This window comes from Protopterus annectens, chromosome 5.part0 (genome assembly GCF_019279795.1).
Source record: "Protopterus annectens isolate FY-2018-M chromosome 5.part0, PAN1.0, whole genome shotgun sequence".
NCBI classification, from domain to species: domain Eukaryota; kingdom Metazoa; phylum Chordata; order Ceratodontiformes; family Protopteridae; genus Protopterus; species Protopterus annectens.
The window spans coordinates 626821601-626840899 of NC_056735.1; the positions used below are offsets into that span (position 1 = coordinate 626821601).

Genomic DNA, 19299 nt, shown 5'->3' on the forward strand with positions numbered 1-19299 from the left:
AAGAGGGGTGAGAGGACTAATATTGTGGCCTTCCGTGTCAAAAGACATTGAGGAAGAACTTTAAGCTTGTTTAGTTTGTAATAGTATGAAACCACATCAACAAAAGAAACCACTTCAGCTAAGCCACATTCCTAAACTACCTTTGTCAACAGTAATCATGGACATTTTCAAATGGAATGGTCAATATTACTCGGTATTAGTAGACTCTTATTCAAATTGGTTCGAGATTGACCTACTTCCTAATCTCATGTCCAGTAGTCATTACAAAATTTAACAGACATTTTTCTGTCCATGGTAGTCCACACAAACTCATTTCTGACACTAGTGCACAGGTTCCAAGTCAGCATTTCAAATGATTTGCTGAAACGTGGGACTTTCTTCATATCATGAGTAGTCCTGAATATCCACAGTCTAACGGCTTGGCCGAACATGCAGTACAAAGTGCAAAACAGCTGTTGGAGAAATCTAAATGAGACAATACTGATGTTTTTTCTAAATCTGCTTACTCTCCAGAACATTCCTTGTGACAATCTACTTGGTTTGCCTCCCCAGAGGTTAATGTAGAGACAAACCAGATCCACACTACCAATCTGTAAGAATCTGTTGATTCGGAGTGCTAAAAACAGCAAAGCATTAAAATCTCAACTCCTTACGAAGCGTTTGTCTCAAAAGTCCTACTATGACAAAACCAGCAAGCCTCTGAATCCATTAAAAGAAGGAGAGACAGTGAGGATGCAGACAGCGAAAGGATTTGACCGAATAGGACTTGAGAAACATTTGTGTGAGGAACCGAGACTGTACAAGATTGAGTCACAAGGGATGGAATTCAGGCGTCATCAGAAGCATTTACTACTGGTATCCGAGCCAGTGTTACTGCATCTTGCCTGTAATAAAGACTCTAATTCTCAGACTGATTTGTCTAATGTCCCTGTTCCACAGAACATTTCATCATCTGTTCCTGTAAGTATCCCTGAAAGTCCTCAAGAATAACATTCCCCAGTGACTGTCCCTGTTGCTAAACCTAGTTCTAATTATTACATTAAGAGGTCAGGTCGTACCTCAAGACCTAATCCTAAATACACAGCAACCTGGACAAGATTGTTATTGCTTGTATATATCTGTATAATTTGCATGCACATCTAATTGTCATTTTTCATTTGCAGGGAAGAGTAGTCAAAGAGGGAGGATGTAGATCAGAGTGTGTGCTGTACCTTTAAGAGCCATTCCAGTCCATGGGCACGTGCATGTAAGTACAGAGCACATGTAAGCAAGAGTGCCATTTTTTTTTTCAACAATATTTTTTATTTTTAATAGGAACAATAAGACAACATTATAGTTACAATCATAACAAAAAGAACTATATACAAAGTCCATGACAAAATAATACATTTCTATATACATACAGGAAATCAACTAAAATTTCAGCAGTAAAGACTGCAACTTTTCCCAAGCAATTAATCTGTGCATTGAATTTCTTGTTCTCAGCTTTATGTTTGAAATTTCTTTATCACACAAAGACTTGGCTAAATAAACAAACTTGTGATTAGAGGAAAGAGGAGAGTTGTTTTTCCAAGAGTGCCATTCTGAGTGAGCATCAGAGGTGAAAGCATGCATGTGAGTAGCAGTGAGTCATGTTCGTTTAAGTTTTACGTTCCCATTCTCCATCCTGATGTGTTTGTGTGTAATAAACAACTTAAATGAACACCCAACCTCATCATCTTATTTGAATACACAAGACGAGCAACAATATGGAAGAAGTGTTAACTGAAAAAGATATGAGTAGTATGGTCAACTGCAAAGTGGCAATGAATTAATGTAAAGTTGAAATAAACAATGTGATGAGGCTATGGTCTAAAGGTGTTGGAACAGCACTGGATATAGTCACACATGAATTGACAGCTTTCTAGTTTGTCATTTAGGTTTAGTAAATAACTAGCAAGCTCTAAAATCAAAAACTGTTAATTTACTGTAAGAGCATCATGAAGCCATCTTGCCCTTAAAACAATGGGGTAATAAAACTCAGGAGCTTATTAAAATCCACCAAAGCCAAGTTTGAGGCTAAAATAGCTACCAAAGTCAAAGACAATCACAAGTGTTTTAGTTATGATCAGTCTCAAAAGCACAATGCAGCAATGTGCTGAGCTGATAGTGAACAGTGTTACCTAAATGGAGGCTGAAGAAATAGCAAACATACTGGCTGATAAATTTAGCTCTAACTTTACCTCTCTCGCCCTTCTGTCAGTCCCTCAAGATATACCCGAAACTGTCTCTCCTCCAACTATCACACAAGGCCAAGTTCTAAAAGAGCTATCAAAAGTTAAAAATACTGCATCATTAGGTCCTGACAATATCCCTGGATGCATCTTAAATAGCATGATGCATGACTTAGCTACACCCCTAACAACACTGTTCAGTCTCAGCCTCCATACAGGTTTTAAACCAGGCAAGTGAAGAACAGCTACAGTCATGCCTATGCATAACGCAGGACCTTCTACAAACCCAAGAAATTGCAGACCTATAAGTCTGAACAGCCTCATATGCAAAGCCTTGAAAAGAGCTCATAGGGAACCTCCGAACACTGGACCAGTCTCAGATTGGATTAATCAATGACAGGTCATGTTTACTCAACCTGGTGGATTTTTTTAAAGATTGCCAAAGCAATGGATGAAGGCAAAACTGTGCACACCAAATATCTTGACCTGGCCAAGACTTTTGACCCAATTCCCATCTCAGGCATACTGGAAAAGCTAAAGAAATGGGAATAAACTGCCATGTCATCCACTGGATTGCCAACTGGCTCACAGATAAGATGCAGATAATCAAAATAGGGGAAGTTACTGCTACAAAGATACCAGTTGCAGTGGAGTCCCCCCAGGATTTTGTGTTGGGAACTCTTATGTTTGGCATCTACTTTTCTGAAGTAAAAGCCAATACTAAAGGTCTCTGGCTGACCATGTTTGCAGATGACTGCAAACTAAGAGCAGTCAATAAATTACCACAAGACTTAGCCATCCTGCAGGAATGTTTGGCCAAAATAAATGACCGGTGCCAAAATCATGGACTGAAACTAAATGCCAGAAAATGCATTACTGTAGCCTTTGGGAAGTCATCTACTCCACAGAACTACCACATTGACAATATAACTTTAAGAGTTGACCCAGATGTTCGGGATTTAGGAACTTATGTGGACAGTGACCTAACTTTTTACCAACATGTGTCCACTGTTGTAAGAAAATCCTTCTATATTGCACATCTTATAAACAGATTGTGTCTTGATCTAGGGATGTCATTATTGTTCCCTTTACCCTAACAGCTGACCCAGATGTTCGGAATTTAGAACTTATGTGGACAGTGACCTTTTTACCAACATGTGTCCACTGTTGTAAGAAAATCCTTCTATATTGCACATCTTATAAACAAAGGGATTGTGTCTAGATCTAGGGATGTCATTGTCCACTTTAATCAGCTCTCATTAGTCCAGTCATTGAATATAAAGCTCTCCTTTGGCATGTAGCTGTCCAAACACAGGCAACAACTGGAATGCCCACACAGATACATTCCTAAAAGGATACAAAGCCTAAACAACAAGGACAGACTTAAAGCCCTGTCACTACACTTGGTATTCTACAGACTGCTAAGTGGTGACCCATGTATGGCATACAAGGCATCCTCTGACCCATTACTGATGGATTTACTGCACATAAGCAAGTCAAATGACATTAGAAACACTTTGTCTAGGGATCTAAACCTCTTCTGCAACATCAACAGAACAGTTTGGAGGGACAGATATACCTCACAGAGGATACCACTGCTATGGAACAGACTCCCCATCCAAGTAAAACAAAGGTCATCCCTGTTCATATTCAAGTACAACTTAGATCTAAGGATGGGAAACAAAAAATGTATCCTAGGACTGCCCCCTGTATTACTAATGGATAGAGGTAGCTCCTAAACACTTTATCCATTGCATGGATCTCCTCATATTACTATGGTATGATCTCAATTATTCTCATTTGAGGTAATATATGATTATCAACCATAGGATGGTTGATAATCAACCATAGGATGGCTAAAGCCAATCCATAACTAAATGGGATACGTTATTTTGAGCACAAAAAGGGAAACTGGCCAGGCTCAAAAGGGTAACTAAATTATTACTTACCTATGATACAAAGCAGCCTAGATGTAGAGAGATGGCTTGTCTAGATCAACAACTGGAAACTTTGGAAGATAAGGTACAGAGATGAAATTTGTGATTGAATGGAGCATTGCAGAGTGAAGAAGGTTCATACTAACATAATGCAGCTGAAGATACTGATACTGCTAATATTATTAAAGTAGTGGAAAGGAAAATGCAGGTGTTAAAATGCCTTCAATATCAAAGACTGCGTTTTCAGCTGTATCTTGTCATTGGTGCTCCCAGATATTTATGCATAATTAAAAAGCCTTCCTATGGCAATAAATATCTCAATCTTCTTAAGTGTCAAGAGTTAAAACTTAAAACTGAACTGTGGTTATATAACTCTTACAAATGATTTTTATGAATATTAAAAATGGCTTATTGAAAGAAATCAACACTTTAGAAAGTAAGAACTCAAATTCTCTCTTTTGAACTGTGTTTGAAAAACTCAGTATTTTTGAGACACGATTAATCACCACTAAAAAGAAGAAAATATAAAATAGACATTGAGGATTTTAAAAACAGCAAAATATTTTTGAGACTGAAAATAGCTACAAGAGTTATGCAGGAAACAGACAATCACATATTGCCATAGAATGACATCAAGTCGAGTGTTTATTTATTTGACATTTGTTTACCATGAAAGTCTGACTGGGCCAGAAAGTGCCCATTTTCAGCAGAGGCCTGAGAAGAAAAGCTCCACAATCACAATCTTTTAAAAATCAGTTACAGATATTTTAAAATCACAAAATTTCATTTTACAATAAAAAACACAGGAATGAAAAAAATGTTGCAATGAGAAAAACATAAAACATATGTTTCATACTAGAGTGCAATGAAAACAATAACATGAGTTGGAGAAAATATATGAGGCAAAACTCAGTCATATTATTTGATACATAAATTAATATGTGATAAATGAGACCTGAGACAAATCTAATAAGGTATCTGAAACAGGAACAGTAACCTCCAGATCCTGGACCCAACCCAGTTTGGTTTCATTAAGGGCAGGTCATGCCTACTCAACCTGGTGGACTTCTTCGAGAAGGTTACCAAAGCAATGGATGAGGGCAAAATGTTTCACACTGCCTACCTTACACTGGCCAAGGCATATGACACAATACCTTACTTGGGCATTGCTGACAAACTCAAGAGGATAGGTACAAACCCTTATGTCACCCAGATACGCAGCTGGTTCACAGACAGGACACAGGGAGTTCCAACCGGGGAGTCCACCTTTACAAAGAGGCCAACCACAAGCAGAGTTCCTCATGGATCAGTTCTGGGACCACTTCTTTTTGGCATTTACTTCTCTGAAATCAAGGCCAATGTCAATGGTCTCTGGCTGACTAAATTTGCAGATGATTGCAAATTAGAAGCGGTCATTGAATCCCACATTGACACAAATTTTCTCCAGGAGGGACTGACACAGCTATGGACTAATACTAAATACCAAGAAACAAATAATAGTATGGTTCGAGAAGTCATCCATCCAGGTAACTATCATATTGACAACACACCCCAAAGAGTTAACCCAGTAGTAAGGGACTTAGTAACACACATAGACAGTAATCTAGCCTTTGACCGTCACATGTCTACAGTAGTGTGGAAATCATTCTATGTTGTGCAACTTATAAACAAAGGTATGGCATCCAGGTCCAAGGAAGTCATTGTTCCACTGTATTTGGCATTCATCAAACCACCTATCAATGTGTATAATGCCCTCTTTGGCATGTACCTAAGCAGGCATATCTAACAACTGGAACGTCTACAGACTTTCCTCACTAACAAAATACAGGATGTAAGTAATGTCCTATGCAGAATGCCTCAAGGTCATATCCCTGTATTCTGTCTTCTATGGGCTGTTGAGAGGAGATCTATGCCTGGCACACAGGGCATTGTTAGACCCCACTCTGAAGGATCTCCTGCATATCTATAAAACAAACACAACCAGAATTACCCGTTCTAAAAACTTACATCTTGCCTGTGATATAAACAGGACCTGCTGGAGGGACAGGTATGTATTCCAGAGAATACCCAGTCTCTGTGAAGCAGAATTCCTTCATAACCCACTTCAGGTATATCTTGGACAATTGGATAGGGAATAGGAAATTCATCCCTGGCTTGGCACCTATGTCTCTAATGGACACAGGTAACCTGCAAATGGTTCATCTCCCAGGCCCTTGCTTACACTTATCAAGGGTACCAGAACTTGTCAGAGATTTGGGATGCATGGCTAGGCTGTACACACATACATACATAGACAGACACATTTACATATGCATACACATTTCATTTACAGATTTACAAATACAAACAGATTAGTTGTCTACAAATCGAAATAACTGACCACAAATTTTATGTTATAATCAACAATCCATAATAAATAACATCAGAGGAACCACATGAAATCAAAATCTTATGGGTGTGCAAACCAGCCTTATGTAGCATTCACTACAGCAAATTACCGCAGTGAATATTCTAGGGAAAGATATTTAGTAACTTAACACATTTATCTTCTGCATTCACAACAGAAAACGGGAAGATATGGATATACATATTGCCATTAATTTGCTTACTTATATAGCATGCGTACCTTTAAAACTCGTAAGGTAAAGGCAAGGCTGACACAGGGGTTCCGACTGGCTTACAGCAGCCATTCTTGAAGCAGGACTGCAATACCCTGACGGAATTTTTTATTGGTGCACTCAGAAATAAAATTACATAAAAGAGAAAAAAAGAAATAAAATTATGATAAGTGTAATTAACAAGCCCTGCAAAATAACGCCTTTGCACTGGCAAATCTGTTGTGTGCAAGTAATTGGGGTAATGCAAATCGTCTGAATGGTAAAACAAATAAAGAGACTTGTATTTAACTGACTGAGAACGTGTCGGGATTGTTTTTTATGTTGCACTTGTTCTCTGAACAAGTAACGTGCTACGTTTCTTCGATTTAAGATCGTCTTTTGGACAGAGTATTTTAAATGCGTTTTGTAGTGGTGTGTCTGCACATATTTGTTTTTACAAGACTTCTTAAGTTCTCATGTAAAACTTCGTTGAAATTGAACATTCATTAAAATTAGATAAAAGTGATTTATGAACTGCTGCAGGATTTTTAAGGAGTAAGGTAAACTCCGCCAGTGGTGATATAAATGAGTAGCGTTTTAAAACTGTTAAATAGAGCGTCGCTGTTGACGTTAAGTTTACTGAAAAAGAGAAAATGCGCCCCTCCAATTTACGGTGCTACTCCTGTCGTCCGCAGGACAGTGGAAGTCAGAACCCTATTCACCAATGTGGGTGGGAAAATATTTGGCAATCGCCGCTTTTGCACGAGTGTTGTTTCCTACAAACGTAAAAAAGATGATTATCCACCAAAAAGTATTGAAGATGACAAACAAGAGGAATTTCTGGATTCCGAAGTAGATTTGCAAGACAAAGAAGTAGAAGAATTGTTTCAGCAGCGTATTCCTGTAGTTCCCGAAGGTGGTCAGAGAATTTTTATAGTTCATCCTGATGTCAAATGGGGAGTCAAGAAACAACACCTTACTACTGGTAAATGTGTAGACTTTAGCTAAATTGCCCCATTTTAACTCAGAATTCCAAGCCTAGTACTCTGCATCTGAATTTTTAACTTGCTGTTTTGATTGCTTACAGGGCGTAGTGCTTAGCCTACACGATTTTGATTTTTAATTAATTTTTTCCCCTTTGGAAAAACTGTACGGCGGCATGCTTTGTTGCGTTACTCTAATTTGTTTTTTTGTATGGTATTTCGGACTTCACCGCATTGCTTTAGAGGTGCTTTTCTGTGAAAAAATAGCTTAAAAAGCACCACAATAACTATGTTAGACTATCTAAAAATAATAGGACCATGTTATTTGAAGTCTGTCTAGTTTAAGAATCTTCTTTGACTGTCTGCAAAATTTGTTTGGTTATAACAAGTGTAAGCACTCAACTTTTTTATCATGAATGATCTGCGGCACTGCAGGCGAGACTTGCCATGTGGGGGGTGGGGGTGGGGGGGCAGTTGTAATAAAATCTTCAGGAGAGCAGTTCATATTTTGATATAACGACAGCACAGTACTGAGTTTTCAGGACAAGAGTATAATTCCACTATCCTGAGTAGAATTAAGCACTTTCAAATTAACCTTGACCTGGTTTACAGGGAGTACCACGTTCAATCACAGCCTCGCCTTAAGCTTTGTTCCTGCAGAGTGGCGCACTGCTACGATCATCCCACTCCTCAAAGGGGGAACGACTACAGATCCTGGGAACTACCATCCCAGTAGCCTGATGTGTAAGGCAATGGAGTGCATCATCATGGACCTTATCAAAAGGGACACAGAGAATCTCCAAACTCTGGACCCCACGCAGTTTGTGTTTGTGAAAAGCAGATCATGGCTGCTCAACCTGATAGACTTTTTCGAGTCTGTCACCAGAGCTGTGGATGAGGGCAAGGTAGTGCACACAGCCTACCTAGATTTTGTCAAGGCCTTTGACACCTTCCCTCACTCAGGAATCGTAGATAGACTCCCTAAACTAGGCATAAACCCTTGTCACAAGATGGGTAGCTAACTGGTTTACTGATTAGAACCCATACTGTAAAATTAGCAGACTCCAAATCTGACTACCGACCAGGTACAAGTGGCGTTCCACAGGGATCGGTCCTAAGTCCTCGCCTGTTTGGCATCTAATCTACTTCTCTGAAGTCCAAGCCAACACAGACTGACTCTGGTTGACCAAGTTCGCAGATTACTGCAAATTCTGAGCAATTATAGATTCTCTTACGGATGTAGATTTCCTACAAGAAGGCCTCACTGAGACCAGTGACTGGTGCAAGAACCATGCCCTCAAGCTCGATGCCAAAAAGTGCATTGTCATTCCCTTTGGGAAAGATTTGGTGCCCATGAACTACCACATAGACGGTAGTCCACTAAAGACCGAAGGTGTGATGAGACCTGGGGACACAGGTTGAGAGCAACCTTTGATAACCACATCGCCACTGTGGTCAGAAAGTCCTGTGTAGCACATCTTGTCACAAAAGGTTTCTCATCCAGAAAGAAAGAGGCCATAGTCCCTCTGTACTCGTCCCTCATTAGACCTATTATTGAATATAACACCCCATTTGGTATGTACCTTGCTGGACACCGACAACAGCTGGAAATGCCACAAAAATACTTAACTAAGAGAATCTTAGGCCTGAGATATATCCCCTACACTAACGGACTAAAAAAAAAATTCAAATTATACTCTGGTCTCATATCGCCTACTTAGAGGTGATCTCTGCTTGACCTACAAGACCATGTCTGTCCCAGAGCTGCTAGATATGGAAATCCCAATCCCTCTGTGTCACAAGCTCCAGGATTCTAAACCTTATTACCACTGTAAACAGAACATGCTGGAGGGACAGGTTCCTAACCCAGCAACTTCCCATACTCTGGAACAAACTCCCCATTCACATCAAGCAGAGTACTTTGCTGGCCCTTTTCAAGAGATATCTTGACGAGTGGATGGGCAATAGGAAGTTCACCCTGGGGATCACTTCAGTGGCCCTGCTTGACAGGGGTACAGAAAACTGGCAGTCACCCCAGGGATCACCTTGCTTGACAAGGGTACTGGGAGATAACTGGGTGGCATGATACTAGGGAATTTCTTGGGCTAGGCCATTAGCCTAGTACATGCCTATGAACCTATGGCTTAGTGTTGTAGAGGATTTCTACCCATCATCCTGCAGTGCTGTTTCTTAAATCCTCTCCGCCGGTTTATTATTTTTTACCTGGCGGCAGAATGCTTTTAATAATTCACAGTGCTGTGCCAGTGTTGTAGTTGAAAGGAATTAACTTCAAAGCCAGGACGAGGCAATGAGATTCTGAAATTTCTGTATATGTGAAACTCATTACCCCATTCCTGACATATGCTATTAGCTAAATACCACGATTGCCTTGTAATCAACAAGGTGTCCTGAAGTCGGATGTTTTTACAGTGTCGCATACATTTTGGCCATAATACTGTATGCATAATGAGAAAAACCTGATGCTACAGTGGTGGTATGCTGTGGGATTGTAGTACTAAAATAGTGAGGTTCACTTTTTTTTGAAAAGCGTATTAAGGATATAGCTCTCAAATAATCAGGAACATATTTCAACAGAATCGGGGACAAACCTAGAAAAAAGTCAGGGACATTTGTCAAATATTAATACTATTAACTTGAGACATTGGCAGAATAAAAGATTAATTACTATTCATTTTGTGAAATCAAAGAAATCTATAACTCTTACTTAACTGCCATTATTTATTGAGTATAATTCACCATCTTTCCTCCAAGGTCACAAGTTTTAGGAAAGATTATGAGGGACAGAGCTAAATTTTGGAGTCTTAAGTCAGGGACTTCTGTGGATATCAGGGCCAGATGAGAGGTATGATTAAGGAGATAATACATGGGGGGGGCTGTATATGTGCCTTGTCCTTACTGGCTACAGAACAGCTCCACCTGTATGCCAGTACTGGTATTGTTGCCTGCAGTATCACTGCCAGTTGACTGATAGATCTGTGGCAAGACTGCTACTTTGAAGTTTTACATGGACAGTCATCTGCAGTGTAAAATTTCAAAATGTTGTGGTAGCAAACCCCTGTAATGTTTTGAAATCTTGGATCGTTCATCAACTTTCACAGTGTGAAGAATCCCAGAGGATTTTTTTGAAATTGGTCCTCTGTACTTGCTTTAGGTAATGTGCTATCCCATGTGTAACTTGCTCTGGAATTCTGCCCCAAATGGAGACTGAATGTGGGGTTCCAAAAACAAGATAATGTTAAGCTAACATGCTACCTCAAGCAGTAACATGGTGCCCTGCTCCACATCAAGGCTCAGTGATTCCTTGAGCTGCATATGCTGATAAAGGAACATGGAGGCCTGAAAGATTATTTAAACCTATTCGGCTACTACTGTGCTGCTAACTCAAAAATTTTACATTAGCTTTGAATGCCAAGTGTAACATTACAAAGTAACAAAATGATCTGTTGTAGTAGTCAGTGGGCCTCTGTGTTGGAAGCTCAGTTCCAGCTGTATTCTGTCTGTAGTACTGTAGGCAGTACAAGGGAAAAAGCACATGTCAGTGCTGTACCACTGCTGGCATATTGGTATAGCTGTTGTTCTGTCAGAGGTGGGTGTAGGAGTCAAGGATAATGACTGCACAGTTGCACTTTTTTCTTTCATGAAGCATCTCTTGCACAAGGAACAGCCTAAATCTACATTTTTTAAAACTTGAATCACATTGTAATAGAGCAACCCAGTTCACTCCACATTGTAGTATTAAGGTATAGCACTTTGTGCATGACATAGTTTTACCTGCCTTGCATGTAGTCTTGAGGCCAGTATATAGGTGGCACTGTGGGGGCAGCAAATTCTGAAGGATGAGGGTGGTTGCACAGTTGGCTTGCTGGTATTAATCTTACTCCTGGGATAGTTAATGGAATTCATTTACATAGAATCTTTCAGCATCACATTGCTTCTCCAGGCTTGGGGGGGTATTCAGTACATTTGCAGCATTTGGTAGTCTGAGCACTTCGCTACTCGCTTATGCTCAAGAGGAACAATGCCTTGAAATACTGGCTAAAAACAAAATCCCTGTCCATCAACAAACCTATAAAGTACTTCGAAATCTCACTAAAAAAAGTGTGAACAATGGTAAGAAAAATTTCTACTTAAAGTCTCAGACAAGCCATCTCGGCAACCCTAAGAAATTCTGGAACGCTGTCAATAAGATCTTTCATCCTGGTAATCCCTCTACACCTAACCCTTTGCTTAGAACACACCCCTTGAATTTGCCACTATACTAAATTCCTGCTTCATTGTCTTTGTCAGTAAATTAACCCAGAATAGTAACTCCTCTGCCCTCTCCTATTACCCCCCAGCGCGAAAATCAACTTCTCATTCAGACCTGTTCCCACTAGCTACCTAAAAACTCTACTTATCAAATTAAAGCCATGCTGTCCCTCAGCGGATAATCTACCTCCCATCTTCCTTAAGTTTGCTGCTAACTCTATAGCCTACCTTATTAACTGATCTATTTATTTTACATTTGTTTACCTGGAAAATCTGACTGGACATAGTTCCTTTTTTAGCGAAGGCCCGGGGAGAAAAGCTGCAGCAGAAAATACAAAATATCATTGTAGCAATAGACAAACTGGTAATGACAATACATATGCAAACAGTATTATCTACACAGTGAGGAGAAGTACAGTGTACCGGAGGTATCATCACCATTATATGTAGAACATAAAAAAATTGGATTTTATCTAGTTTCAGTGAGTTCAGGAACACTAGTATGATATCACACAGAGTAAATTCAGGAAGAGTAATATGTTATTGCAGAATGAGCAGTATATATGGTTATCTATACAGATGTTAGTATTGGCCAGGAGTGTTACAGGTGCATAGCCAAGCCACTGTACAAGTGAGTTTGATAGTAGCTTTTTAAATTGTGCTGTGGAGGAGCTGGATATAATGTTGGATGTTGTGATCGTGAATCTACTGTTCCCACAATCTGGAATCAGTTTTACACCTTACTAGTTCACAAGGGAGGACAGTCCACTGAACTTTCAAACTATCGGCCTATAGCCATTCTGTCTCCCCTCTCTAAATTACTAGACAAAAGTGTACACAAGCAGCTCATGGATGATGACTTCAAGAAAATCTGTTCACTACCACCCAACACAGATTCTGTTCAAACCATAGCATTACTACTGCCCTAATTTCCCTCACACAAATTATCTCTCAAGCCAGAGACAATACACTTGTTTCCTGTCTCTTTCTAGAGCTGTTTAAAGCATTCAACACTGTCACCCCAAGCTCCTTTCCAAATTGTCTGATATTTTATGGTTCTCTAGCTACCTCACAAACAGGTAGCAGTCCATAAAATGTCTCTCTTCCTTTCTACCCATTAAAATGGAAGTTCCTCAAGGCTCCATTCTAGGTCCTTTACTATTTAACATCTTTGTAAATTGCCTCCACACCTCCTGTTCAAAGTCTTTTTTACTACAATATGCAGATGATTCCATGATCACGTCCATTTCTGATTATCTCTCTGTCCTTCACAGCTTTACCCCAAAACTTTTTCAACTTTGTCAGAAATTAGCTCACTGATGATCAACTAGTACTGAATTTCAAAAAAAACTTCTCGTATTCCTCCCAAAATCCCTCACTCCTCTTAAATCTACTTTTTCTATCCCGTCTCTAAACACCACTGCCATTGATGTTGAAAAAAACACCAAGCTCCTGGGTGTGATCATTGATGATCAACTCAAGTTTGACCTACACGTCCGTTATTGCATAAAGAAAACACACTATAAACTTCGTTTGCAATATAGAAATAAAATATCTGATTTTAATCTTCGTTCAGTGATTACTGATGGCTAATCGGTTCTGTCCTCGGAACCGAGCCGGCCATATGCCAAGCTTGCGTTAGCCAAAAACTCTCGAGCTAAGATCTTACCCAGCATGCCCCTCTCCCTGTTACCTCAGATCTTGTTTGCTGTGTTGCCTAACAGCCGTGCCAAGCCACTTCTCTTGAGCTGAGTATATTTTATCAGATATTTCAACAATTTACCCAGTTTTATTAATAGCTAAGTCTTTATCTTACCCTGTTGCATTATTTTTCAGTATTTCGTTTGAATGCTCATATGAGTGACTCGTAACCACAAAATTGAAAACGGCGATGGTCCTTAATGTTCGAAAACAGCAAATCGAAAAGCAGATTCGCTGTTTTTCGAACGTTAATGTCGAACGGAAAAAAAAGTGTAAAGCAGGGGGGCAAGCCCCCCACCCCCCTACTTTAATATTCTAACTCCGAGATTGTACTACAGTGGGGAAAGGGACCATGTTCCGATCCCCACTATAGTGCAGTCTGCCCCACAATGTCGAATGTGCAGTGATTGAATGTCACTGTACATTCGCTCATTGCACATTTGAACCTTTTTTCGTTCGGCGTTTGCAAACTTTGCGAATAGCCTTTCGAACATTTGCTGTTCACCCGAGTGTGAATCACCTTTCTAAAGGTAAACCAACCTTGTTACTATCGCTGGTAATCTCTTCTTCTTTACCCTCTTGGCTAGCCTCTCTCATACCCTTGTTGGTAATTTCTTCTTTCTTTCTTTGAATAACGATGTCTGACAAAAAAATAAATAAATAAAAAAGGAAGTCCTGGTTTTTAAAAGGTGTTTAGATGCACATGTTTTGTGTGTTTACTGTTTGGGTGTCTTCCACCTCACTGTTGACCTTCCATGTGGGATATGTAAAAATTTTCTACTCCTGCCTTGAACATGAGGAAAAATAAGTGATTTTAAAGGGCCTCCTAAAAATTTCCTTCAGCGAGGCTATCTCTGGGCCAGTGGTTTCATTGCCTCCTTTATATAAAAAAAAAAAAAAAGTCATGCTGAGACATCCTCGAGGTCTCTTCCATCGTCTCCTGCTGGAGACCCTAGGAACAGAGACTCAAAAGTTAAAACTGACAGAACCACTGGAATTGACATCCACACCCTTTTCTGCTCCGAAGCACTTGGTGCGGACCCCTTGAGCACCGAAGTCCTCAGCGCAGACATATTCAGCATTGTCTCTGGAATTGGTGCAGACCTCTTCAGCACCTATCATGGTGCAGACCCTTATGGAACCGATGTTCTTTCTGTTTCAGAACTCTTTGGCACCGGTGGTTTTATCGGTGCAGACATTTTCGGCACCAACCCTTTCTGTGTAGACAACTTTTTCGGCACCAACGACCTTGTTCTCGGTGCAGACACCTTTGGTACCATCTTTGATGGTGCAGACCTCATCGGCATCAGAGTTTTTGGTGCACACTACCGCTACAGCACAGTTGTCTTCAGTGCAGGCATCATTTGTTCAAGTAGGATCAGGTCTATCTATGCAAGAAGTTTCTCTGAGAAGATGTTGTCGCCTTGTCAATCAACTGCTTGTGGCTAGAGGAATTTCCAGCTCCAAAAGGGGAGAGATGCCATGGAGGTAATCTTTTCTCCACAGATTCCAACCTATTCTCCTGCATGTCCCACTGGTCATTTCTCAGGACAGTAGCTGTGCTGTTGGTGCACCTCCGCTTCACAGCCCTCTTGAGACTCCAGACCAGGGGGCTGGTTCGTTGGGGCAGGGTGTGCCCCCGGTTCCGAGGTTGTCGTGCTTGGTTTCGGGCTCCTATCCCTCCTCAGGTGGACCAGCCTTCTGTGTCATGGAGAGGCCCTTACTGTTGGAATCTTATCTCCTCCACTGGGCCTTAGTTGGCGAAAGCCACTCCTGTTGGACACCGGGCACGGGAGTCTCCTGTCCCCCTCCCACAGGAGTCCCCTTCTGCGTTGTCCTCTCCAGAACCTCCCTCCGAGGAAGTATATCATAAGAGCACATGCAAGAGGAAGAACGTGGACTCCACAGTAGAGTCCTTGATCGAAGTCACAGATTTCGATGATGGGGAAGGGTCCCCATGGTCACCCTCTGATGAGGTGTTCTTTGGTGATCTCCTTGTATCTTGAAACAGAGAGGTGATTGGAAGTCTTCCAACTCTTCCTCAGAGGAGTCTGTGTTCCTGCAGGCTTTCCTTGTCTGGCCCCCCTACCTCCTGGGTTACTCCACCTGCTCGTCTGGCTTGTCATGCAGCATGCATGGAAGGCTCCTGACACCATTGAAGCTATTCCCCAGAGGCCGGATAAAATCTTCTTTCCCCCTGAGAGTGATCCCCACTGGTTTAAAGGTCTCCCAGTAGATGCCATGGTGGTAGCAGCCACAACTAAAAAGGAACTGGCAGAAGAGAGCCAGACTATCCATCCACCTAACAAGGAGTCCTGGGCGGTGGATAGATTAGGGAAGCATGTTTTCGCATCATCGACCTTTGGAGTCAGGTCCTTGGACTTTTTGGCACATTTCACCAGGCTTCAAAGGGACTTTATAACTGAGCTGTCTCTGAATCCTTGGCTGGAGCTGTCTCTGAGGTCTGTGACAGTGTCCTCACAGTTAGCCACCCTTGAATCTGTCCCCAACTCCTCCATGCGCCTGATTCCTCATGCCACAGAAGGAGCAGCTAGAGCGGCAGGTGCAGGCATAGTCATGAGGCGGCATGCCTGGATGCACCTTTGTGACTTTGCAGACCTTCAAGGCTTCCTTACTGAATGCTCCCATTGAAGCCTCTTCTTTGTTTGGACCCAAAGTAAAAGACACACTGGGTAGATGCAAACAAGACGGGAAGACGCTATCTGCCGTTGTCCATTTCTTCTCTCCTCAGAGATTCTGTTCTAAAAAATCAGAGGAGTGGAAAGATGTGGCATAAGAAATCACAGGCCCCTTTCCGTGATGCACGTGCTGAGTTCTCCCCCAGGGACAGAGGGGTAAACTCCAATGGAAGATGCCGCTTTTGGGGCAAGGGAGGTCAGCGAAACCAAGGTTCCAGGGATTCTTTCTCTGGTCAACCCTACCAGCGCTCCTGAAGGCGGCCCAGCTATTTACCTCTGGAAGCAGTTGGGGTGTTTTCTCCTTGTACCCTTCTGTCTGGCAAGTCATAACCACAGATAGTCCCCTCCCAGACCAGATAGGATCCGGGTTCTACTCAAGACTCTTTTTAGTGCCAAAAAAGACCGGGGACTGGAGACCAATTTTGGATCTCGGTCTGTTGAACAGATTTGTAAAGGTACAGAAATTCCAGATGGTCATGGTACAGTGTATCCTTCCACTGTTGGAAAAAGACAATTGGATGTGCTCCTATAGATCTTCAGGATGCATATTACCACAAAAAAATGGACAAACCATCGAGAAGATTTCTTCACTTCCGTGTGGGAGCCAGTCACTACCAGTTTCGAGGACTGCTCTTCAGATTCTCTACAGCCCCCGGAGTGTTCACCAAGTGCATGGCAGTTGTCACAGCCCACCTGTGACTTCAAGGATTCCAGGTGTTTCCGTATCTAGACGACTGGCTCATTATCACCCCCTACCAGGCGTCTACTGGAAGAAGCCCTAGCATACTCTCTTAACACAGCACAAAGCCTAGGCATTTCCATAAACTGGCAGAAGTCTTATCTTACCCCTTCTCAGTCTTTTTTTTTTCTAGACACAAGAAATTGCACAGACTCAAAGGTGCAAACAGGATTTATTCTGGTGGATGTCACAGAACTCTCTACATTGGTCTTGTCCCTTTACCTCCCCATCAAAGGTGCAAACAGGATTTATTCTGGTGGATGTCACAGAACTCTCTACATTGGTCTTGTCCCTTTACCTCCCCATCAGCCCAAGGCTACAGCGACCATGGACACCTCCCTGATGGGGTGGGGGGGCTGTTTCAGGAAAAGATAGCCCAAGGCACTTGGTCAGAACTAGAGGTCCATCTGCATAACAATGTCCTAGAACTGAGGGCGGTGCTTCTAGCTTTGCAAGCATTCCATTCCATCCTTCCGTCCGGGACTATTGCAGTACAGTCCGACAGCATGTCAGTAGTCTGGTACATCAACAAACAAGGCATAACCAAATCATACCTACTAGTCCGGAGGCCATGAGGATATGATATGGCATTGAGTGATAGCTACCAACTGCTTTCTGATAGCAGTGCACATTCCCTGGGAGCTCCAGCGTGATAGCAGACAAACTGAGCAGGTGCATTCTCCAACATCACGAGTGGTCTCTCAATCCTCTAATGGCGACGTAGATTTTCAACCGCTGGGGCTATCCTTGCTACGACCTCTTTGCTTCCCCAACCAACCATAAATGCAGCAACTAACTCTCCCTGACCCCCCTCAGGGACAATCACCCAGGGACGCTCTAGTCCACGATTGGGTCTCTGGTCTACTTTATGCATTTTTCTCCCCTCATTCCCCAATTTCTGAAGAAAGCCTGCCGGTTGAAAAGCAAAGTAATCCTCATTGTGCCATATTGGCCTCAACAAATCTGGTTTCCCTTTCTGAAGCCTCACCTGCTAGATCGACCGTGGATTCTCAGTCCAACACCAGAGTTGATCTCTCTTCCGCAGAACCTGATTCACCCCAAGTTGACCAGCCTGAAGTTCACAGCTTGGCTCCTCCCCTTCCTGTGATTGCCAGGCACCATGACCTTTCTTCCTCAGTGCGTGACATACTTATTGTCTCTCATAAATCTTCCACCAGACTAACATATATCAGCAAGTCGAAAAGATTTACCATATGGTTAAAAGAAAAATGTATGGATCCCTTTCTCAGCTCCTGTTTCTCTAGTATTGGAATACCTCTCAAATCTTTTTCAGTCTGGACTATCCGCTTCTACCATTCAAGTTCACTTTGCTGCTATATCTAATTTTCACCGGTTACCAAGATTCCTCACTTATGTCACACAAGTTGTACAAAACTTTCTTAAAAGGTGTGATTCATTTGAAACCCCCCATTTAGAGAACCAACGCAGCCTTGGGACCTGTCATTAGTGTTACAAACCCTGACAGAGCCTCCATTTAAACCAGCAAACTCTTAAGACCTCAAGTTTCTGTCATGGAAGATTTTGTTCTGGTCACCATTACTTCTGCCAGACGTATTTATGAACTCCAGGTCTTGTGCATCAAACGCTCCTATTTCGTTTTCCATAAAGATAGAGTATCGCTGAAAATGAATCCATCCTTTCTGCCTTAGATGATTTTTGAACTTATTTCTGAACTGCTTATAAACCAAACAATTGACCTGCTAGTTTTCTTCCCCTATCCTTCAAACAGAGGAAAGTATAGCCTATATACCCTAGCCATTCACAGACAAATCTGTTTTTATTTTGGCAGAACAAGACATTCTCGCAAATCAGAAGTTATTTCTGGCCTTTTCTGGACCTAGATTAGGATGTCCTGTTTCTAAGGTCACATTGGCTAAATGGTTGAAAGACTGTGTAACATTTATTTACAGAAAACACAACATCCCTTTAACTCGAACTGTAAGGGCCCATTCTACAAGGTCAGTAGCAACCTCTGCTGCCTTTTATGCTAGAGCTTCTCTAAATGACAACTGTACAGCTGCAACTTGGGCCAGACCTCATGCTTTCATCACTCATTACAAATTGGATTTGGCCTCTAGAGGAAGAGCTTCATTTGGTTCAGTGGTGCTCAGGAATGTCCTTCCATGAGAGCCTCCCAGGA

At 41.6% G+C, this 19299-nt stretch overlaps 2 protein-coding genes across 4 annotated transcripts in view; one reads left to right on the plus strand and one right to left on the minus strand.

Annotated features, from left to right (window-relative positions):
- The window catches only part of LOC122802714, a 265703-nt gene extending 258824 nt beyond the window's left edge, over positions 1 to 6879 (minus strand). For 2 of the 3 annotated variants that reach the window (XM_044072468.1, XM_044072467.1), the window contains exon 1: positions 6777 to 6879. In XM_044072468.1, the coding sequence (XP_043928403.1) occupies positions 6777 to 6840 (64 nt within the window). In that variant the 5' untranslated portion in view covers positions 6841 to 6879. Of the gene's footprint in view, positions 1 to 6759 lie in introns of all 3 variants that reach the window. The other variant, XM_044072469.1, reaches the window with a different exon arrangement.
- A 99-nt stretch (positions 6880 to 6978) lies between these two features.
- Positions 6979 to 19299, plus strand: part of GTPBP6 (GTP binding protein 6 (putative)) — a 668350-nt gene continuing 656029 nt past the window's right edge. Inside the window, exon 1 of the mRNA XM_044072466.1 lies at positions 6979 to 7732. Within this exon, the coding sequence (XP_043928401.1) occupies positions 7333 to 7732 (400 nt within the window). The 5' untranslated portion in view covers positions 6979 to 7332. The remainder of the gene's footprint in view (positions 7733 to 19299) is intronic.